Genomic DNA, 22,171 nt, shown 5'->3' with positions numbered 1-22,171 from the left:
GCCAGGGCTTCCCTCTCACTTAAAGCAGCTACAGTGCCTGGAGAACAGCCTCTACCTCAGGTTATAACACATGCACTACACCAAAGGGGGTTGAGCAGTAGGAAGTGACCTTTTGGAAAGACAGCAAGTGCAGTAAGACATCACATGCCCACTATCAACAGAAAATTAATTTTATTTTTAAATCCAAGGGACCGGAACCAAAAAAAAAAAAAAATCTACCCTCAGAGGCAAGCCAAGGTGGAAAAGGCTAGGAAGGCAGACAGCAAGATTAGGAGCATGTCCACAACAGGCCTCTTCATTCGGGCGCTGCCTCCATCAGATATCCATTCTCTGGGGCCATGTACCCATCACCACCCTCTGCCTCCATGTACATGTCTCGACCATCATTACCTAGCCCTTCCAGCCCATTGTCCTGACCGCTGCCACCCCCACCCCGGGCCTCATCCCTGCCCCGCTCACTGCCCCGCTCCCCACGCTTGTGCTCTCGATCCCGATCACGGTCTCGGTCCCGACGACGTTCCCTCTCACTCCGGTGACTACGTCGCCTCTCCCGGTCTCGATCCCTGCCCTTCTCCTCTGGGCCATCAGGGCCTTCAGGGCCAAGCTCTCCAGGAGGCCCATCATCAGGAGCTCCATCACCAGCCTCAGAGGGTTCAGCCATGTCGCCGCCGCCGCCGCCGCCACCACCACCACCACCACCACCACCACCACCGCTGCCACCGCCACCACCACCTCGAAGCTCCTCTTTTCGCTCCCGTTCCCTGCGTGCTCGCTCCCGGCTCCGACTGCTTCGTCGCTTTCGGTCTCGGTCCTTGTCCTTGCTACGCTCCCTGGACCGTCGCCGCTCATCCTTGTCTCGACTCCGGGAGCGCCTCCTCCGGTCCCGAGAGCGGGAGCGTCTCCTTTCTCTCTCCTTGTCTCGTTCTCGGCTTCTTTCTCTGCGCTCCCGCTCGCGGTCCCGGTCCCGGTCTCTGTGTGGAAGCGGGGAGGGGCCCGGCCTATATGAGGTTAGCACTGTGTGGCAGGGCACCCCTTGTGACTGCCCTATCCCAAGAAACCAGATGCCCAATCTTACCTCTCATCATATCGGGAAGTGTCATCTCGGCCGGAATGCCTGATATTCACATCTGCCCCACCTCTTCTGGTACCACCAAGGCCACCTCCTATGGGCAAAGGAACACAAGGTCAGTGGAAACAGTACAAAGGGGAAAATCTTAAAGGGGCCTATGCAGCTGACAAAAAAACAAGCACCTCTACTAACTGCCATGGGGTATAATCTCCTGCCAATCACTTCCATGTCCACTGGTTGTAAGACAGCCATGTTATCCAGCAAGACTTTTACAAAGTGCTAGAGCTGAGGACACCCCAACAAGAACCTTCTGACATCCCAAGCTGTCCATCTTACCTGAGGCTTGAGGTTTTAGGCTAGTCTACTACCAATTTGTACTTTGAGCATAAAGTCCAAAGTGTGAACTCATTGAAAAGCTGAAAGAAGCTAGGTTGGGATTATACCCCTTTAATCCCATACTTTGGAGGCAGAGGCAGCCTGGCCCACAGTGAGTTTCAGGTCAGCCAACACTACGTGGTGAGACGAAGCAAAACAAACCCAGAAAAGTTGGAAGACCTGCCACACCTAGATTCCCAGGGTACACTACATTTCCAGCCTTCTCAGCTGCCTCTTGCTCCCTACCTTAACCATGTAACATTTACCTTCTGAGGAGTAAGCTCACCTTCCTTGTCTCTGTACCTTCTACTTCCCTGTCAGTCTCGAAGCACCAACTCAGACCCTGCCCTGCTCATCACACTATAGCACGCTCCACTGAACTGTTAGAGGCCATCAGCCCCTCCCCAACTGTTCAAAGAAAGCACTACCACACCTCCCCAGACTCTGGCGTGCCACGAGTACTTCAAACTTGCAGATTCAATGCATGGTCTAGAAAGGCGATTTTCACCCAACCAATAGCACAAGGGAGCAGGTGACAGTCTTATCTTTCAGACAGGGATCTACTAAGGAGCCACTTGCCCCAGTGACTTGGCAGGGAAGGGTCATGGCTCAGAATCCCATGTGCTTGTGGTGGTTTCCTGCACCATCCACCTGAAGGTCTAGTGCGGTGGGGCTGTGTTTCACACAGGAGCACAGGCAAAGAAAAGAGATCAGCCACATGCTAGGCTGTTAAACTAGGTATAGATAACAGGGTGGACTACTGCAAAGCAGGACCCAGACTTCCAGCTGCTGGATCACAGCCTAACAATGGGCTAGGCCATCATCAATACAAGAAAATGTCTATAGTGAGAATTCTGTAATTTGGGTTGCTTAAAAAAACAAACAAACAAACAAACAAACAGGAAACAGCCGCGCAGTGGTGGCGCATGCCTTTAATCCCAGCACTCGGGAGGCAGAGGCAGGCGGATTTCTGATTTCGAGGCCAGCCTGGTCTACAGAGTGAGTTCCAGGACAGCCAGGCTACATAGAGAAACCCTATCTCGAAAAAAAACAAAAACCAAAAAACCCACAGAAATATTATAAGAACATGTTTATGTTTTGATCCCAGGTGTGGGCATATGGGACTGCTTTGAATCAGCGGGTTTGCCTCATGATCTATAAGAGGCATGGTTTTGCCAGCTGCGGACAGTTACTGTGATTGTGTGACATTTGGAATTCTGAGAACTTTTCAGAGGGTCTATGTACCCTGGATGTGCAAGAGGGTAGGTTGTTGGTTTGTTAAGTAGTCAGGTACAAATAAGAGACAACAAGAAGAAATTACACATCCTAACGGTGAAGATCAAACTTGCCCCAAGGAAGTCAATGCCCCTGATCAGCAGGTAGTCTCCTTTTCAATCGATAGTATTCAGGGCTCTGTTTCCACTCCTCTCTTATGTGTTACAGAGATGAAAGGGTGGAAGAATAGGGTTGAAAAAAGAACCCACAATGTGACCAAAGACAGCTACAATGTCAACAGTTTTCAAAATAAACACTCACTTCCTGCACCCTAAGTAGACTCCTTCCCTCCATCACTCTTCATATCTAACTGTCACAAGTCTAAAAGCAACAGAGATAGTTAACCCAGTCTGAAACCTCAGAAACTGAGATAAAACAAACATCTTGTTCATTAAAGGCTGAGGCAGGAGGATCACCATGAGTCTGAGGCTACCCTGAGCTTCACAACTAAGACCATGTCTCAGATCCTCACACAAATAGTAACAAATACCATTATGCACATGGGCGAAAATGCTGCCCAAAGTCTCACCTAGGCTAAAGTGTCTGTCCACAGAGTGAAGAGGGCTCACGCCTTGCTGTATTCATATCAACAAATCTGAAACCACAACCACTGCCTTGTCTCTGAGACTTCACTCAGCACAGCAGTCAGCCTAAAGAATCCACCTTTTTAAAGAATAAAAAACAGACCTGGAGGTCCCTGGGGTTGGGATGGTAGGTCACCTCTGCACAGGTGCACAGGTGCAAGCAGAGCCAGGCAACACTGCCTAAGACAGAGTGAAAAACTACTCACACAAAAGACCTAAACCCAGCCAGGGCCGAATTTGAGGCATCAGCAAATAGCTCAGAGAGTGACACCTGTCGACAGAGTGAGCAGCAAACTCTCCAAGTCCAGTCTCAAGGTCTTGGTGAGGATCTATTGATATCACAATCATGGGACTGAAACAAGAGCCTGGCATTGTAGGCACCTCTATTCCTTATGCGTTAAGACCCTCAGATATATTTCAAGACTTGCCACAACAACCCCCATGGAGATAGCCCACAACCACCAGAAAGGCCATGAGGGTCAGATGCAAGGTCAGAGCACAGGCTGCTGCTTTCTTGCTTCAGATGTGAAGCCAGGAATTGGGCTGGTGACTCAGCTAGAGAGTGAATGAAGAAGCCATTCAGTGAGAACAAGAGCAAAGCTAGAGCCAGTGATACCCTCCAACCCAGCCCATGATACCAAGTATATGGGCATAAGGTGGCTGAGGTCAGTGCTGAAGTTACCCACACTGCACAAGAGCTGCTGCTGGTCAATCACTCATGCAGGAAAGACCAGGGTATGCTTGGGTGCTCATGTGTAGGTGTCTGTGTGCACCAGTGTCCAAAGCCATGAAGATGATGAGAAGACAAGCTGGAAATGGAGAGGAACAGGCGTATGGGTTGGGGAGACTGAAGGAAGAATAATCTCTAATCACAGGCCCAGGCACCCAGAGGGAATACTGCACTCACCTAGCCGCCGGGGCCTCCAGCCCTTCACAGTCCGGCCCCTCTCCACATCCACGAGGACCCTCCTGCCATCTATCTTCTTGCCATCTGCGTGCTTGTAAGCGGCTGCAACAGATGTGGGGGAGGGGGAATTCCCCAGAAGGTCCTCTAGTCAGACAAGGCTCCATACAACAGCATCCCTGCCCCTCAAACCCCATCTGCACACATACACTCACACTCCCACCAGTCAGCCAGGCAACCACAGCCAGACAGCCCTCTCCCCACCCTGAAGGGCCTGCTCCATCTGGTGCTTCATTCCTTTTTGGCACCCCCAAGTGCTATTGGGGGGGTAAAACATTTACTCTGGCCGCCCCCAGCTTTCACATGATGGAGCAGCCCCCTCCTGCCAGGGCGGCCAAAGTTGCTGCAAAGAAACTGGAGGTTAGCTGAATGCTGGCCTCTGCTGTGGGGAGGGCTCCTCCACACCCAGGCATGCACCCTAGACACCATGCTGGGCAGGAGGCTGGCTAGGCTCCTCCACACCCAGGCATGCACCCTAGACACCATGCTGAGGCAGGAGGCCCACTGGGCCCCACCACATCCAGACCACACCAGATTATTTTTTGTTTTTTGTTTTTGTTTTTCTGTGTGTTTTTATAGGGGAGGTCAGTGTGAGGAAACAGACGTCAGAACAGAAATGAACAGGAGTGGAAAGACCTTCAGGAACTGGCAGGGATATAGGTGGGTGCTGAGCTCCCCAGGGACCTCCAAGGACCCTGGCTGGACTCAAAGGGACATGTACCGTGCTACTCAAAATCCCTGCCTTACCTGAGCCGACTGACCCTGCCACCACCTAGCCTGGCCAGCTCTGTCCTCCAAGCCGAGGTCAATGGCCAGCAGGGCATGCAGCCCTGGCTGAACCCTCAGGGAAGTTGAGGAGCATAAGACATAGTGGGAAGGCCCAGAGCCCAGGCCTGTGATCAGGCAGGGATATTAAGAAGGCCAAAAAGTCCTGTCCAGGTCCCAGCCCTGGCTTAAGGGGCTGTGCTCACCAACCACAATACCCTACCCCACCCCTGCCCACTCCCCCCCAATAACAACCAGAGGAAGAGAAAAAGGTGCCATTTACCGATGCCGGCCTTGCGGGTGTCCAAACCGAGCGGGATGGGGGGGGCCGGCAACTCCTGGGGGCCTGGCGAGGAGGCGGGCTTCCCGGGGGTGGGGTGGGGGTTGGGACACGGGACTGCTTACCTGGAGACCCCAAGCTTACCTGAACACTCACACAACCCCACACCCACCACCATTGGGGCAACTAAAGCTACAGGGAACCCTGAGAGGAAGACACTACATTTCCCACATCATCTAGAGACAGGTGGATGAAGGAAAAAAGGGAGCCTCTGAATGTCAGAGGAATGTTTGCGCCCGGGCTGGGAGACCTGGATCTATCTATCCTGCCCAACCTAAACAGTGGGCCTCAAGGCCTCAAAAGCACCTACTGCTCCCCACTGCCTCAGTTACACTCCACTAGGTACAGGCCCAGCACTCAGTCCTGGGGTCAGGTTTTCCACCTGGATCCATATGCCCTCCCACTAGTGGCAACAGGCCTGAGGCCAGTACACAGGGGATACACCTGGGATACAAAAGAATGCTCCCCATGCTCCAGGAGGGGCCGATCGGCCCCTAACCCCAGAACAGCTTGAGAGGGTCAGTCAATACAGGAACCCTGCTCAGGTTCCCCATCCCAAACCCCAGGAGAGGTCCAACCCAGAAAACAGCAAGACCAAGTAATTGTGTCAGTCTAGGCTTCTCTCTCTCTCTTTCCCTCTCTTCCACCTCTGTGCAGATTTAGTAAAAACTGCCACACCTTTAGTTGTTTTAAAGCCTGCTCCACCCCTCCCATACCCTGAATCCCAATCCATGCATTTGGGGAGCTCAGGCACTGGACATCACAGCTGCCTTCTGAGGAGACTCCCACCACACCAAGGAAGACAGGAGGGACACATTACCCCAAGCTAGAAACCAGAGACTTTCCAAGACCACTATGGTGACAACTCCACAGAAGTCATAGGGCAGGGAGGGTTGGGCTAAAGGGCTCCACATAGAGCCCTGGTCCCAGGACACCCCAGCTTTAGGATTGCCAATATGACCCAGGTGTCAGAGGCTGGGTGGAGCCCGACTATAGATGGAGACAAATGCCTTTCCCATCGAGGTCCACCCTTCCCCTTGGGATCAGCGAGATTACCAGAGAGCATGTGGATGGGGGCAAGAGGGGCAGAGGGCACCCAAATGAGGAGAGGGCTGTGGGTGAAGGGATACTGAAAGGTGACTAGGGTGGGAGGGGAAGCCTCACTGTTCCTAAGCTGCCTGGCTAAGCTGGGCTGGTGTGCGGTGCTGTGATCTTACCCATGATACAAACCCTTATACCAACCATACACTGAGGTGTTGTAAGGGGAGCGTAAGCATCAGCTGCAAGCCAGCTGCGTGGTGGCTGCAGTGACAATAAGAACAGTCAATTAATACGGCGGCCCCTGGACACGCCGCAGCCCTGCCCACCCCCACCCACCCAGCCCTACCCAAATGGACGCCGCATAGCCTCAATGGGGCTTTGTAGCTGTGGGGGTGGGTGCTAAACATGCCCACCATTTCACTGCTTGATGAGGACTGGGTGGGGGTTGGAGTGGGGAGGTGGAGGGTCGGGTGGCCCAGCCCAGTTCTACTGGGGGGGAAGAGAGGGCTGGTTCAAAGGCCAGCTCACTCCAACCTAGTGGCCCCCACTGGAGGTGGGGGCCTAATGGGGAGAAGCTCCCCCAAATCCGACCCCTCCCCCCACCTCCAGCTGGCCCCATACCCTACCCAGTGCCCTCCTGGCCCCTGAGGTTCAACGTGTGACACTTACCTCCCTGGGCTCACACACACGTTGTGGGGGATTTGTTTTTGATTTTTAAAAAACACATATATAAATATATAAAAAAAAGATATATCAGAAACAGAGGGAGAAGAGACAATGCTAAAGTCAGGTATGGCAGGGGAGGGAACAGACGTCAGGGGGTGAGGCCGGGAAGCAGAGGTAGAGGGTCAGAAGGAAGGGCAGAGGCACAGTACTCACAGTGCATGTCTCGTTCATGCTCATACTCGATGAAGGCATAACCACGGGGTTTTCCAGAGCGTTTACTGTATACCATGTGGATCTGCAGGGTAGGCAGGAGGCAGTCAGCTCCACAAGTTACAGGGCTGCCCCACCCACCCTGTAACATAACTTATTAACACAGGCCTTGGACTGTTATCCTTCAAACGTCCCAAGGGACTCTCACTCTAGTAAAAGCCAGAGTCCAGTGGAAACCAGAGGGGCACAGAGGCAATATGTGGGAGATCCAGCATTCTGCAAAGCAGGCTAGGATGGAGAAGGCTATGGATACAGCTCTATGGAAACTGAGCATTCTGATGGTGGATATCCCCAGAGGAGGCTACAAGGCAGGGATGAGGGAGCCTGTGACCAAATAGGCCATACAAGGCCAGGATGAAGCTTCTGAGCCCTCTCTCCATATGTCAGGGACACAGAGGCTTAAGCACTGAGAAACAGGATTCACAAAGAAATGCTGGGACATGGGAGGTAGAGCATAACACTAAGATTTCTGGGAGATAACACTATTTGCTTGGGCTACCAAGGAATGACTGACTGGCCTTCTATGCACATCACTATCTGCCCACACTTGGATGGACATGATCTTAAGCTTGCTCAGGAACCCTAGGACTTTAACTCTACAACCTGAACTCTTCAAAAGCCAGCTGAGATTCCAAGCTGATATGACAGAGCCAGGTTCCACTGGGCTTTGGGGAGTAGGAGGCAACATTTCCTGAGACCCAGGATTCAGGAAAAGGTCAGACAACCCAGCCAATTCCTTGCCCCAGGCTAAGCAGGCCCCAGGCTAAGCAGCTTGTGTCCGTCTTTGTCTCCCAGCAGAGGAAAATAAGACACAGAGCAGTTACGTTTTATGCCAAAACTTTGCTCAGCAACTATCCTTCTTGCTTTTTCGTACAAACCTATCTGTGGCCCTGGCTAGTCTTAACCTTATACAAATGTTACTGACTCAGTCTCTCCAGGGCGAGGATTACAGCTATGAACCACCATATTTAAAGTTAGCATGTTTCCTTTTATTTCTTTTATTCTGTCCAGTATTTCCTATCTAAATAATTTCTTGAGATTATAATTACTTTATTTTCTCCCTCCAAACCCTCTCATGCTCTTTCAAATTCATTGCTTCTTTTTAATTTTTAACTGTTGGTACAGACGTGTGACTGTGCATCCCTAAATACAACTTGCTCAGTCCACGACTATGTTTTCAGGGCTGACCATCTGGCACTGGATAACCATTAGTGTCTTTTCCTAGTTCCCTTCTGCTCCTCCTGTGTCCCATAGCTCGAGACCGCTCCCCAACCTCCCCAACCCCCACTGGAGACAGATTTGACTAACCTTGGTTAGTCTCAACTTGGTATGTAGACCAAGCTGGCCTAGAACTCAAAAGAGCTGCACCTGCCTCTAAGTTCCTGAGTGCTGGGATTAAAGGAATGTATTCTGGCAGCAAAGGGTCAGAAGCAAGTACCTCAGACTCAGGGCCACATCCTGTCACAGGTGCCTACCTTTATAGCAGATTACATGAAAACTAACAAGTTTTCCTTAACTATCAGTAAGTTCAACGCCAGTTTGGAGAATTCAGCAACACATTTCAAAGTAAAACTGGGAGGAGCTGGATAAATGGCTCCTGGGGCTAAGAGCACTTGCTGCTCTTGCTGCAATCCAAGTTCCATTTCTACCATCCACAGGACGGCTAAATAGTCTATATAGACTACTATATAGAACTACAGTTCCAGACGGAGGGAGGGAGGGCACTCTGTGCACTTGGTATGCACACATACAAGCAAAACACACACAAGTAAATCTTAAACCAAAAAAAAAAAAAAAAAAAAAAAGGAAAAAAGAAAAGGGAAAAAAAGAGGCCTATTTGGAATAGTCAGTACCTGTCTTAAATAAATGGGGAAAAAAAAATCTGTGAAGGGCTAGGGAATGTGGCTTAGTTGGTAGAATGATAACCCAACACACATGAAGCCCTGTATTCAATCCCTAAAACATCAAAATTTAAGGCCATCCTCTATATGATGAACTCAAGGCCAGCCTGAACTGTGTGGGACAATCTTAAAAGATAAGAGCCAGTGAAATGGCCAAGTTGGATCTCTAGGACTCATACCCAGGAAGAAAATCCTTTTTACAGATTGCTCCACACATGCCAATCCTATCCTCCTTCCCAATGTAATCAATAAGGCAGTGCAGAGGACCCAAGTTCAGTTCCTAACATCTACATGGCAGCTCACAGTCATATGTAATTCCAGATCCAGGGGATCCAATGCCCCTTTCTGGCCTCCAAAGACACTGTACTCATGGGACTACACATACAAATAGGCTGTCAGGAACATAAAAGAAACCTTCAATTTAAAACAAATTTCTAAAGAAATGGGTCAGTGGTTAAGAGCACTTGATACTCTTGCAGTGGACATGGGCTTGCTTCCCCTCACCCACATGGTAGCTTACAATCAATCCTGTGTAACCCCTGTTCCAGGCGATTTAGCAACCTATTTTGGATTCCTTGTGCACCAGGCACCAGTGTAGTAATACATTTAGATGCATGCAGGCAAAGGACACTCACATACATAAAACAAAGAATCTTTAAATCTATAAAGCAGCAATAATAGAACTGGGGATATAGTTTCACATAAAATGCCTGCTTAGCATATATACATCTACCCTGGGCTTAAGCCCTAGTCCTGGGGGCAGAATAGAAAGAAATAACTAATTTAGGAGGTCTTGGGCAATAATTTGCACTAAGTTTTAGACAAGAACAAATTATTAAAAAAAAAAAAAAATTCAACCAACTGATCAAGTACCCAAACACAACCTACCCTTAGTGGGCCTGACTGACTGCACACATACCAACCTACAGCAAGCTGAACCTTGCAAACCCATGTTTTAAATCCACAAGGACTCACCAGTTCCAATGCTACTTCTGACATTAAAGCTAGACTAAAGGAAATAAACCCAGGCCCAGATGTGACCCTTCCCTGGGATGGGGACCCAGCATTCTTTCTCTCCTTAGGCTACTGTTCCCGTCTCCAAGTACCCCCAAGTCAACTCTCCAGCTGGACACACTTACTCTTTTGATGGGTCCATACACCTCAAACTCTCTCCGAAGCTTAGATTCTGTTGTGTCATAGTTCTACAAGACATAAAGCTGAGTTAAATGAAAGCACACTGTTCTAAAGCCCCTGAACCACTGAGGACAGGAACTGAGTACTCACCACTCTGGCTACGAACAGAGTCTTGAAGGCATCGCCCTGAGCATTGGGATCATTGTGAGGGTCCCCTGCACAAGGAGAAGAAAATCTTTAAAGTAGACAGTGCTCACAATTTTGGGTGGAGGAGTGATGGGAAGAGGCTGAGTACATGAAGATGGATGGAACCTAGTGCCGCCCCACCCCCACCCAAAAGCTCAGTGACTTAGTAAGCGTGAGTACATGTCCGGTTTCAGGTCTGGTTTCACTAAAGTTCAATGGCTTTTTCTAGAGTGATTGACAGATGACAACAACAGGCTGCTCTGATAAAAATGACATCAAACAGATGGCTGTGACAAACCTAAAAGCCACTTCAGAACTATATACTTTGTCTAGCCATATGCAGTGCAAGGTGAACGTAGCAGAAACTGAGTCCCTGCAATCTCTCTGGAGGGATGACTTGAGATAGCTTGTGGCAAACTGACTGAAACCAAAGCACAGGGAGAAGCCTGATAGCAAACAGTCTCAGACCTCAGAGTCTAGGATAGGTGGGGTGTGATGGCCCATGTACTAAGGAGGCAGAACAGAGCTTGGGCTACATAGTGAAAGCCTGTCTCAAAAGGAAGGCAGACAGTTAAGGATACGTTTTCTCTTCCATACCCTATAGTCTCAAGCAGGGACCCTGGGCTAGTGCTAAAAGCAAATGACCAAGATCAACTGGTATAGAGACCTCCCAAAGCCCTGTTCCTTTGCACACCAAGAATGAAGTCTTCAGAAAAAGACCAAGAATCTATTAAGCAATCCTAATGGGGTGTGGGAGTACTGGAAGCTATACCCCAGTGCTACACATTCTGTGCCCATCTTATTAGCCGTCCTGGCTCTCTCATTCATTCAATCCTTAGAATATAGCTGCAAGGGGCAAATAAAAGAGATCATAGAAGAGATAGAAAAAGTTTAAGTGGGAAAAAGGCGAATGCTAAGTTTTTGAGGCCAGCCTGAGCTACAGAAAGGAATGCTGAAAAATTTAAAATAAGGGGGGGAGGGGCACCCAGGGGAAGCTAAAGAGATGGCTCAGCAGTTAGCTGCTCTTCCAGAGGTCCTGAGTTCAATGCCCAGCAACTACATGGTGGTTCACAACCACCTGTAATGGAATCTGATACCCTCTTCTAGTGTACATAAATAAATCTTTAAAAAAGTAAAATAAGGGCTGGTGAGATAGCTCAGTGGGTAAGAGCACCCGACTGCTCTTCCGAAGGTCCAGAGTTCAAATCCCAGCAACCACATGGTGGCTCACAACCATCCGCAACGAGATCTGGCGCCCTCTTCTGGAATGTCTGAAGACAGCTACAGTGTACTTACATATAATAAATAAATAAATATTTAAAAAAAAAAAAAGTAAAATAAAGATCTTGGCCTTTCTCAAGATCATAGCAATTTAGAAGAATATCAGGTATGCCTAAGGTCTTTGAGCCAGAAAGTAGGACTATTTCTTTTGCCTCCCATTGGCAGCCAAAGCAATGCCTATACTTAAGTGGTCTAGTCAAATGGTCCTTGTTACAGATTGTTTATCATATGGACACATCACAGGCATTGATATTCTGCAGGTTTCTTCAGTTATCAGTTGTGACTTTACTACCAACAGGCAAACTTGATCCAAAGAATCAGCCATGATAGTGGTCCTTTCTATCATAAGGGCATGGCTGTTAATACGGTGACAGAAGAGAGCTCTTCAAGACATTAAGACTTTCAACTGCACCTCTACTCAAGAGATGCCCCTCAACATTGCCGACCCCATCCCAGGAGTTGTCCCACTAATTGTCCCTAGGCAGGGTTCAATCCTAGGGTCCCCTTTTCCTTTCTCTTAGGTCAGTGCCTAAGTGTGTCAAGGTTGAACTTAGGACTCGTTTGTCGGGACCCTAACACAGAACTAGACACAGAAAGCCTCAAAGCTAGAAAACTTCACTAGGCTTCCTGTTAGTTGGCACGAAATCTCAAAACTTCCCCTTTTTATAAGATACTCTACAACTCGACAAGGCAACCCTACTTGTTTTTCATTTTGCAAACAGGAATAATCATTCCTGCTGCACACAGAAGTCACCAGGAGTTCATAACATGAAGGACTTCAAGCGCTCAGCAAAGGGAGTCTCCTTTAATAGAAGCTGTCTTTTGACAGGGGACAGCAAGCTTCTACAGTCAGTGAGCACAGACAGATACCCTACTGCACGTGATCCATCCTCTGCTCTATTTTGGACAGTACAATGAATCTGCTTCAATTACCAACATGGGGCTTAACTTGGTTGATCTCTACAGTCCCCAATTCAACTTGGGAATTTCAGTCACATCTCAGAGCTTGCTATGTTGGTCTTTCAATACATTTCAATAAAATGAAACCAATTAATGACTAATTTCTAACTTCATCTACTATCCCTCAACTGGAGCTATATCAGAATGATACTTAAATACACCACACATTTAAACTCCAATCCAATCAAACTCAATGTTTTGCTTGGTTGATGAGTCCCCCCACTGCCACCCCTTCTTGTTTTTTAAGATAAGGTTTCTCTGTGTAGCCCCCTTGGCTGTCCTGGAACTCACTATCTGAGCAAGCTGGCTCAACCTCAGAGGATAAGTCTTTTGACTTCTTACTCCATGGTCTCCCTAGTCCCTGCCTGCCCCCAACTTCTCCTTGTCAGCTTTTTTTTTTTTAAATAGATTTCTGGTCATGAATCTATCTCCCACTTTCTTCAACCGGTGCAAGGCACACCTGGATCGGCAGAACGAGACTAGCATTATGCTGAGGGTAGGAGGGAGCAGTGAGCACTTGTCTTTAGATAGCTCCTTAAGAGGATTTGGGCTGGGGAGACAAGTGAACAAGACAGACACAATGCTAAAGCACTGTCTAAGCCAAGAGGGCCCTGGACAGGGAACCTCTTGCTTTATGACACTTATCAAGTGTAATGGTTTGTATATCCTTGGACCAGGGAGTGGCACCATCTGAAGGTGTGGCCTTGTTGGAATAGGTGTGACCTGGTTGGAATGGGTGTGTCACTGTGGGTATGGGTATAAGATCCTCACCCTAGTTGCCTAGTCAGTCATCTACTAGCAGCCTTTGGATGAAGACAAAGAACTCTCAGCTCCTCCTGTGCCATGCCTGCCTGTATACTGCCATGCTCCCACCTTGATGATAATGGACTGAACCTCTGAACCTGTAAGCCAGCCCCAATTAAATGTTGTTTTTATAAGACTTGCCTTGGTCATGGTGTCTATTCACAGCAGTAAAACCCTAACTAAGACAGAAGTTGGTACTGGGAGTGGGGTATTGCTGTGATAGGCCTGACCATGCTTTTATTTGAAAGAATGTGGATTTTGGGACTTTTGATTTGGAAAGCAGTGGAATGCTTTAAATAGGGCTTAATGGGTCATCCTAGGAGGAATATGGAAGACTTAGTTGCTGGGAGTGATTTGAACTATGTTGACCTGGCCCAAGAGATTTCAAAGGAGAAGAATTTCAGAATGTGGCATAAAGACTGGTTTTGTGGTACTTTGGTGAAGAATGTGGCTACTTTTTGCCCTTGTCTGAAAAGTTTGCCTGAGGCTAAGGCGAAGAGACTTGCATTAGTTGCATTGACAAAAGAAGTTTCAAAAAAGCCCAGCAGAGACTTTGTTCTCTGGTTAAGTCTTATGAAGAGAAGTATGAACAAGCATAGCAAGCTTAGAAAGGAAAAATATAAAATATATGGTTTGAGTACTAAAGGAGTACCAGGAAGTGAAATGGAGCAAAATCTTGTGTTCTAGGAGATAACAGATTAAGGGAGTGGGACCTTGGGGCAAGATTCTACCCAGTTTAATTAGATCCAGGCATGGTGGTACACACCTTTAATCCCATCAGACAGGCATGCTGATCTCTGCATTCAAGGTCAATCTACAGAGCAAGAACCAGGATAGCCAAGCTTAGGCAGTGAAGGATTTAGAAAACATAAAGCCAGTGATAATGTGATAGTACAAGGGGATCATGTTCTAGTTCCTGTAAGCAGCCGAACTCGGCAGCTTCAGCCATGTGGCTCTGGCTCTAGAGTTAAGAATGGGAGGAACCACTGGGAAAATTGATGCTGGTTAGCTGGAGCTAACGAATTAGCAGTGATTAAGAAGAGACCAGCATCACTGAGGTGAAATCTTCTGGAAATTGTTTTCTGGGAGCACAAAGAAGCTGTGTTCCAGAGATACCCAAGGTTGTACCTCATGCTGCGGCTGGACTTGGTAATGTGTAAGAGTCACTCAGGTGGTACAGCTCGTGAAGGAATGAAGGGATCATGGAGAGAAGCTGAGGCTTAGCACTGTGAGAGGCCAGGGAAGCCCACTGGAGAAGGTATAGCCTCAGCTGTAGTTGATGGCCCAGGACTGAAGGGGTCATGCAAAGGATTTGAGGCTTGGCACCATGAAGAGAGCCTATGAGAGGCTATTGGTGAAGCCTAGTTGGAGTGGAATACCCCAGTGTATTGGAGATATCAGTACAATGGGATGATCTCCAAGAACTGCAGCCATAGTGGAGTGGATCAACCTGAGCTTAGAGTGCTACAGAGGACAGAGATGGAGAAGTGATGCCAGCCCTGAGGAGGAATCCAAAAGATCAAGTGGAATCCCAGACACTGAAACAAGAAGCTGTAACATTGAAATTGCCTTGGAGACTCAAAGATGATAAAGATGCCAGAGCCATGGGATACATGCTGAGGAAAGCTGCTAACAGGGAGTGGAACCAGCCCAGGAGAAAGCAGTTTGTTGCAAGACCGCTTTGACATCAGCCATGGAGATGAAGAGTTTGGAGTTTGCCCAGCTGGTTTCCTGCCTTGCTTTGGGGATTACAGTTAATTAAGTTGAATGAATCTCAGAAGAGACCTTGAACTTTGGACTTTTAACATTGTTGCGACTGCTATAGACTATGAGGACTTTGAAAGTTGGACTAAATGCATTTTGCATTATGCTATGTTTAAGTGTGGCCCCCATAGACTCATGTTTTTGAACAAGTCTATGGGGACCAGGGAGTGGAATGTGATGGTTTGTATATCCTTGGATCAGGGAGTGGCACCATCTGAAGGTGTGGCTTTGTTGGAATAGGTGTGACCTGTAAACCAGCAAGTAACAGGGACAAATCTTTGTGACAAGCTGGGAGAAATTATAAATGGTATTGGGATGGCTAATCTTAGTTGACAACTTTCATTAATCTGGAATCAACTAAAACCCAGAAGCTGGACATGCCTTTGAGGACTTAATCATTTGAGGTAAGAAAACCCAACTTAAATCTGGGTCATACCTTTTGCTGGCAACCTGCATAAAACCATGAATGAAGGAAGCTTCCTGCCTGCCTGCCTGCCTGCCTGCCTGCCCGCCCTGAGTCTCCTGCCAGGCTCATCCACCCTGCTTCTGAGGCATTCTTTTACTGGAATTAGAGCCTACTTCTTCAGAATTCCAACATAGACTTTACAATTAACAAATTCTTAGCCTTCCTGTTGAAAAAAAGTCATTGTTTGACTAGCCAGACTACAGCCTGTAAGACAGACACACACACACACACACACCATTTCTATCAGTGCTGTTCCTTTAGACAACCCTAGCTCAGGTGCTAAAGACAAACTGAGTAGCAACAAACGGAAACACCTTGCACATCTGAAAAGCCATGTCTTAGGGAAGACAAAATCCCATAGGAATTAGGAGAGGTGCTTTGGTGGCTTGAATATGGAGTATGAGATATCTGAGAAAACACACAGACTCCGTACAGTACGAGAGCTAGAGCTCCTCCGTGCATTATCTTATTCATCATGTGCACTAAGTACTCTTGAGAAAATCTCTAAGTTCTAAAATACAGTTTAGAAAAGAATGATTCAACAAGGCTACAGACAATAGATGGAGAGAAACCTCATCCTCTGATGAGTCTTCTACCTACTGAACACCAAGATCTGATACTTTTGTAAGTCTGATTACCAAGTACTACTTAAATCCTCCTATCTGGAGGGTGTAGCATCTCCAATTCCAAGATAGAGAGCTAGGGAAATAGTCAGGACCAACCAGCCAGATCACCTCATGCCTTACCTGAAGACACAGTGGAATATGGTCTTTTAAAAGTCTCCCTACATGTTAAAAGCCTAAACCAACTGGAGATGGCAAGATGGCTCAACAGTTAAGAACACTGGTTGCTCTTCCAGAAGGCTGGAGTTTGATTCCCAGCTGCTGCAAAACAACTCATAACTGTCCAACTGCAGTTCCAGGGAATTCTGTGCCCTTTTCTAATACTCTCATATATATAAGAAAAATTAATAAAACATACAAGAAATGTAAAAAGGGGGGCTGGAGAGATGGTTCAACAGGTAAGAGTACTGAATGCTCTTCCGAAGGTCTTGAGTTCAAATCCCAGCAACCATATGGTCGCTCACAACCATCCATAATGAGATCTGAGGCTCTCTTCTGGTGTGTCTAAAGACAGATACAGTGTACTCGTATACATAAAATAAATAAATCTTTTTTTTTTAAAAGAAAGAAATGTAAAAAGGAAAAGGTGTTGTTATAATTTCTGACCCCAATAAGCTGGTATGCAATCCAGTTCTTATAATTATAAGCTATAAGCCTAGATCAGGCAGACCTAACACTACACTAACTTGTTCCCCAGGTTTAAGACCCCTCACTACTGGCAATATATGGTTCTGTTCCACCATAGCTTCCTCCTCTTCTTCAGTCCTCTCCCTTCCCTTCTCGTCCTCTTTTCCTCTCTACTTGCCTCCACCGTCAAGACCTCCCATCCCACCTTTCCCCTCAACTGCCCAATCACAGGCTCTAGCCTTTACTGAGTAGTTAAAGCTGGGGAGAAGGTTCACAAAAGATCAACTGCTTGTAGGGGAAAAAGAATTAACATCAAAATACAAATCACCAGGACAACCCACAACGGCCAATCCAAGTGCAGTGCTTGGCAAGTGGTTGCTAGGGAGTGACCCCAACTCTGCTTCTCAAGCTCCCAAGAGCAGAGCCCCACAAGTGACCTGGGAAGAGGATCAAAATGAGACTGAAGGGTAAGAAGAACCTTACACATTTTCAGCTCTGTCTCCACTTCCTGCTGTCGCCGTTCAATTTTTTCCCGTCTCTGCCAGTAGAAAAAATAAGTAAAGTAAGTGTACACAGAAGTGTCTTCATTTCAGGGACCATCTGGAAAAAAGTAGCTAAAACATACAACAAGCCAAGCCAAAAGACTCAGAGGTAAAGACAGCATACCTTTCTCTCCATGCGTTCTTCCCGGGTTTCTGCTCTTGTTGGAGGAGGAGCATCTCGAGGGTCCTAGAAACAAGAAAGGTGACAGAGAAGGAATGGTGATGGAATAGCAAGGCGTACCACCACAAAGACTCTCTCGTACCCCTTCCCAACACAAATGCCAGAAGTTCCCTGTACAGAGGCAAGGAGTGCTCCAGATTGGGTATACTCCAAGGACCAATGCTGACCAGGCTGCCGCACAACAGCGGCACAGTCACAGAGACACCTCCAGTGTTCAGAAATTTCTGCCCAGTCCAAGTAACTTTATGTCTACTATGCATAATTAAAAAAAAAAAAAACAACACATAAACCTGTCTGATTTTTGAAGGTCTTTATAAAAAAACTAAACAGAAACATTTTTTTTTGTATTTACCAAAAGCATCAATTGCTGGGCAATGGTGGCACACACCTTTACCAGCACTTGAGAGAACTGGCAGGCTGATCTCTGAATGGGAGTCCAGCCTGGTCTACAGAGCAAGCTCAGGGGGGGAAAAAAAAAAAAAAGAACATCAATCTAAATGCCTGTAGCCATTTGACATGATGTAGATGTCCTAGCTGTAAAGTATAATACCAAATCTGCATGGTTCCTTCCATAGCCAAGAATCCTGTCACTTTCCACAGTTCCAAATATGATTTACAGAGAGCCAAATGCTAGAAATATGTCTGAAATAATGGTGGACAGGGCAGACTTCCAAAGCAAGACAATCTGCAAAGACATAGCAAGTCATAAAATGATACCTCTCCAGGCTATCATTAAATGCTAATTGGCACATGACCTGCAAAAAGGGCACCACTGAGCTATATCCATTAAATTAAATATTTATTGTATAATAACATTTCTCAAGTAGAGGCTCACCAAGGTAGGCAGGCAAATCTTACTAAAGAATCACTTTCTGTTATCAGTAAATTCTGCTTTTCCTACTTACTATCAGAATGTTCCTCCTAAGACTTGTGGTTATATGGCAGTATTCCTTAGGTTTGCTCTCAAGGTGGGCATGACAAACTTTCTGCATAAAAGAACTGACTCCAAGAAGCTCAAGTGACTCAGATTAAGTCATATATACTCAGTAAGTAGAGCCAAACCTCTAGCTCCCAGCCATGAGCACTGCAGGACGCTATAGTGTTCAGCACTAGTAAACACTATCCTCTTCTAAAAATAACCTTACTTTTGCATTATTTATTTGTTTGTTTGGGTTTTTTGTTTGTTTGTTTGTTTGTTTGTTTGAGACAGGGTCTCTCTGTGTAGCCCTGGCTGTCCTGAAACTCACTCTGTAGACCAGGCCGGCCTTGAACTCAGAAATTCGCCTGCCTCTGCCTCCCAAGTGCTGGGATTAAAAGCGCGAGCCACCACACCCGGCTACATTATTTATTTATTTGTCTGATTATTTAGCTAAGGATGTATGTGTATATCACTGTGCACATAGAGATCAGAGGACAGCATGCTAGAGCATACCCTCTCCTTCCATATTGTGGATTCTAGGAACAGAACTCGGATTTCTTGGCAGCAATCACCGGTTACTGCTAAATCATATTGTCTACTCAACCTTGTCCTCTTAAAGACAAAGAGTAACTACACTGACAAACACTGATATTTACTGCCTTATTCCAAACCCTTTAACATAAATTCTGTGACTCAGCTCTCTCCTGGTTTCATCTTACTGCTACCTCTTGCTAAAGGCCAGCCTAAGCAATGCGTTAAACATTCTGCTTTCTGGGTTAGTGGTAGACACTTATAATTCTAACTCTCTGGGTTCAGTAAGCATCATGAGTTCATGTTTAGTCTTAGTGACAAGGAGAAATCTACAAAACCATGAAAGAATGTATCCCTCCCATCCCCCTAGCCAAGGAGTCAAAACAACAACAACAACCCACAAACAAAACAAAATCGACAGAGGTGGATCACCTAGCCCTGGAGAGGCAAAGGCAGGCAGATCTCTTGAGTTTGAGGCCAGCCTGATCTACAGAGTGAGTTCCAGAACAGCCAGAGCTACACAGAGAAACCCTGTTTGGGGACTTAGGGATTCAGGGTGGAGACACAATTGCCAATGTAACCAATCTGGTCAATCACTTGGGCTAGGGACTACCACATCCAAACAAAAGATATTCTTAACCCTACAAGGAAATGAGCCGCTCTTGGAAGCACACACCCATTACATGCAGCATTTATAAGACTGAGAAAGAAGGACTGCCGAAAGATCTAAGCTACACAGCAAAACCATATCTCAAAACTCAACGGAAAGAGGTTAGCACTATGGTTCTGCAGGCTAAGGCTCTTGCAGCCCCGCCTGACAACCTAGGCTTCATCTCTTGGACCCACAAGATGGAGAGAATGGCCTCTTTCAAGTTGTACTACGACGTTCACAGATTTGCACACATACACCCACACATATACAAAAGTATAATTAAAAAAAATTAAAATGCGCACAAAACATGATCAGAAAAAGTAAAAGCCACATGTGCAAACCACACAACTAAAATTGTTTTGAAGCCGAATGCCTCAGGGTAGCCTGCCCCATCCAGAGCCAAACCCTCCCTCTCAACGTGCTCACCTCAAACTCTCGGATGTACGGTGCAATGCCACAGTAAGGTTGGTTATGATGTTTTTCATGTGGCAGCTTTTCCAGGGGTGGCAGGTATGGAATGGGATCTCGGGGTGCAAAAAGGGCCAGAAGGTTGGGAGGCAGAAACTGTGTCATCTTGCCAAATCTAAGACCAGAAACGTTATGTCAGCATACTTTACTTAGCACAGCTTTCTTTTAGGCCCCCTTCACCCAAAACAAACAAACAAACAAACAAACAACAGGCGTGAGATTTGCAGACGGATGCTGCTATCCTGGTCAAGGGAGTGACCAACATCTGCTTGAAGAAAAGCTCTTGGTAAGAGCTGAAAAACTTAAAGCTGGTAACAGAAAACAAAGGGCAAAAGGAGTAGGAGGTGTGGGACCCAGGTCGAAGCCTCGCGCTCTAGAGGTTGCTCGCTTCATACCTTTAAGATTATGAAGTAGGGATTTCAAGGGAGGCCATAAGGATAATATCCAGGAAGCCAGGGGCCTCTGCGTAAAATATCTAGGAGCCGAGAGACGAAAGGAATTATGGGTAGAGGTCCAGGATGCGACAAAAAAAAAAAAAAAAAAGCGAGGAAAAAAAGGCAACACACAAACCGCAAGGGCCTGTGGGTAGGGGACCCCAGGAGATTGGGGGAGGGGGATCCTGAGGGAAAGAAGGCTGGAGTGCCCAGAGAACTCTGGGTAAAGGATGGGGGAAGCGGAGGAAGAAGTCAAAGGCACTGACCCGGGAAACGGGCCACAGCCGCGGGGAAAGGGTTCGGGGACCCCGCAAGGGCTTGTGGGTAGCGGCCCCACTCCCCGTTAAGGCCTCTCATTCACCCACTCACTCACCGCGCGGCGCTGTCCTCGGCCTGACGTTAGCCTCAGGCCTCGCGGCCGCCCTTCACAAACAAAAACTCCCGCTCCGACTTCCACTTCGGCGGCGCCCGCGTCAGGTAGCTTCGGTGGTCCGCGCAGCGCGCGCAAACCAGGCCTCTCCTCGCAACCCGCGCGGCCTCAGCTCGCGACCAGAACTGGGAGTGGAGACGACTCGAATCCCTCCGCCTTTCGCAAAACGCATGCGCCGTACGAGTCAAAAGACACCCTCACAGCAGCCCTGGCCTTACCAGAGGCACTGCGCACGCGCCAAACCTGTAGTCATTCTGAAATGGCCAAGCGTCCGCGGCCCGGCGGCCGTACTGCGCATGCGTGATGGGACCTAGGTCGGTCTCAGCCTCGCGCTCTAGCTAACCGCCTATGACCGCGAGACACTTATGGAAAGTCCGCCCTTTCTCCTTACACTTCCCGGACCTTGTGCGCATGCGTCTATGTACTGCACCATGTCCCATATCCTTCCGCAGCCCGTCAAAAAGTGCCTGCATGAACAGGGTCTTTGCGTTTACATTGGATTTGAGAGGGAACTCTTATCCGGGCAGCAGTTGTGCACCCCTTTAATCCCAGCACTTGGGAGGCAGAGGCAGGCGGATTTCTGAGTTCGAGGCCAGCCTGGTCTGCAGAGTGAGTTCCCGGACAGCCAGGGCTATAAAGAGAAACCCTGTCTCAGGGAGGAGGAAAAAAAGAGAGAGAACTCTTTCACAAATTTTTTGTATGTGCTAGCCACTGTTTGGACTCTAGGGGACACGGCTCATGATATAATAGTCATCTCTTCTTTCTGGAGCTCATATTGTTGAGAGAAAAAAGATAAATCTGTTTTGTATTATTTTTCCTTTTTATTTCGTCTTTTTTTTTCCTCAGAGCTGAGGACCAAACCACTGAGCTAAATCCCCAACCCCTACTTTTTCTTTTTAATGTGTTCTGTTGTTTTTAT

General features: G+C 47.5%; 1 protein-coding gene across 2 annotated transcripts; it reads right to left on the bottom strand.

Moving 5' to 3' along the window:
• Nucleotides 1-147: 147 nt before the first annotated feature.
• Nucleotides 148-21,437, bottom strand: Snrnp70 (small nuclear ribonucleoprotein U1 subunit 70). Of its 2 annotated transcripts, XM_021167345.3 has the most exons (11): nucleotides 21,196-21,437; nucleotides 20,784-20,863; nucleotides 20,347-20,503; nucleotides 17,762-17,824; nucleotides 17,579-17,633; nucleotides 10,535-10,599; nucleotides 10,390-10,452; nucleotides 7,293-7,374; nucleotides 4,211-4,312; nucleotides 1,076-1,163; nucleotides 148-998 (listed from the first exon to the last, which is right to left on the bottom strand). In XM_021167345.3, the coding sequence occupies exons 3-11, from the start codon at nucleotides 20,491-20,493 to the stop codon at nucleotides 296-298; spliced, it is 1,368 nt and encodes a 455-aa protein (XP_021023004.1). In that variant the 5' UTR covers nucleotides 20,494-20,503; nucleotides 20,784-20,863; nucleotides 21,196-21,437; the 3' UTR covers nucleotides 148-295. The 2 variants fall into 2 exon arrangements, with proteins under 2 accessions (XP_021023004.1, XP_021023003.1); XM_021167344.3 differs by lacking the exon at nucleotides 20,784-20,863.
• Between the last annotated feature and the right edge of the window lie 734 nt (nucleotides 21,438-22,171).

Source organism: Mus caroli, unplaced genomic scaffold (assembly GCF_978045245.1).
Source record: "Mus caroli unplaced genomic scaffold, Mus_caroli_1 scaffold_8, whole genome shotgun sequence".
In the NCBI taxonomy this organism is placed as follows: Eukaryota; Metazoa; Chordata; class Mammalia; order Rodentia; family Muridae; genus Mus; species Mus caroli.
The sequence above is the reverse complement of the archived record's forward strand: the minus strand, read 5'-3'. Positions and strand labels throughout refer to the sequence as shown.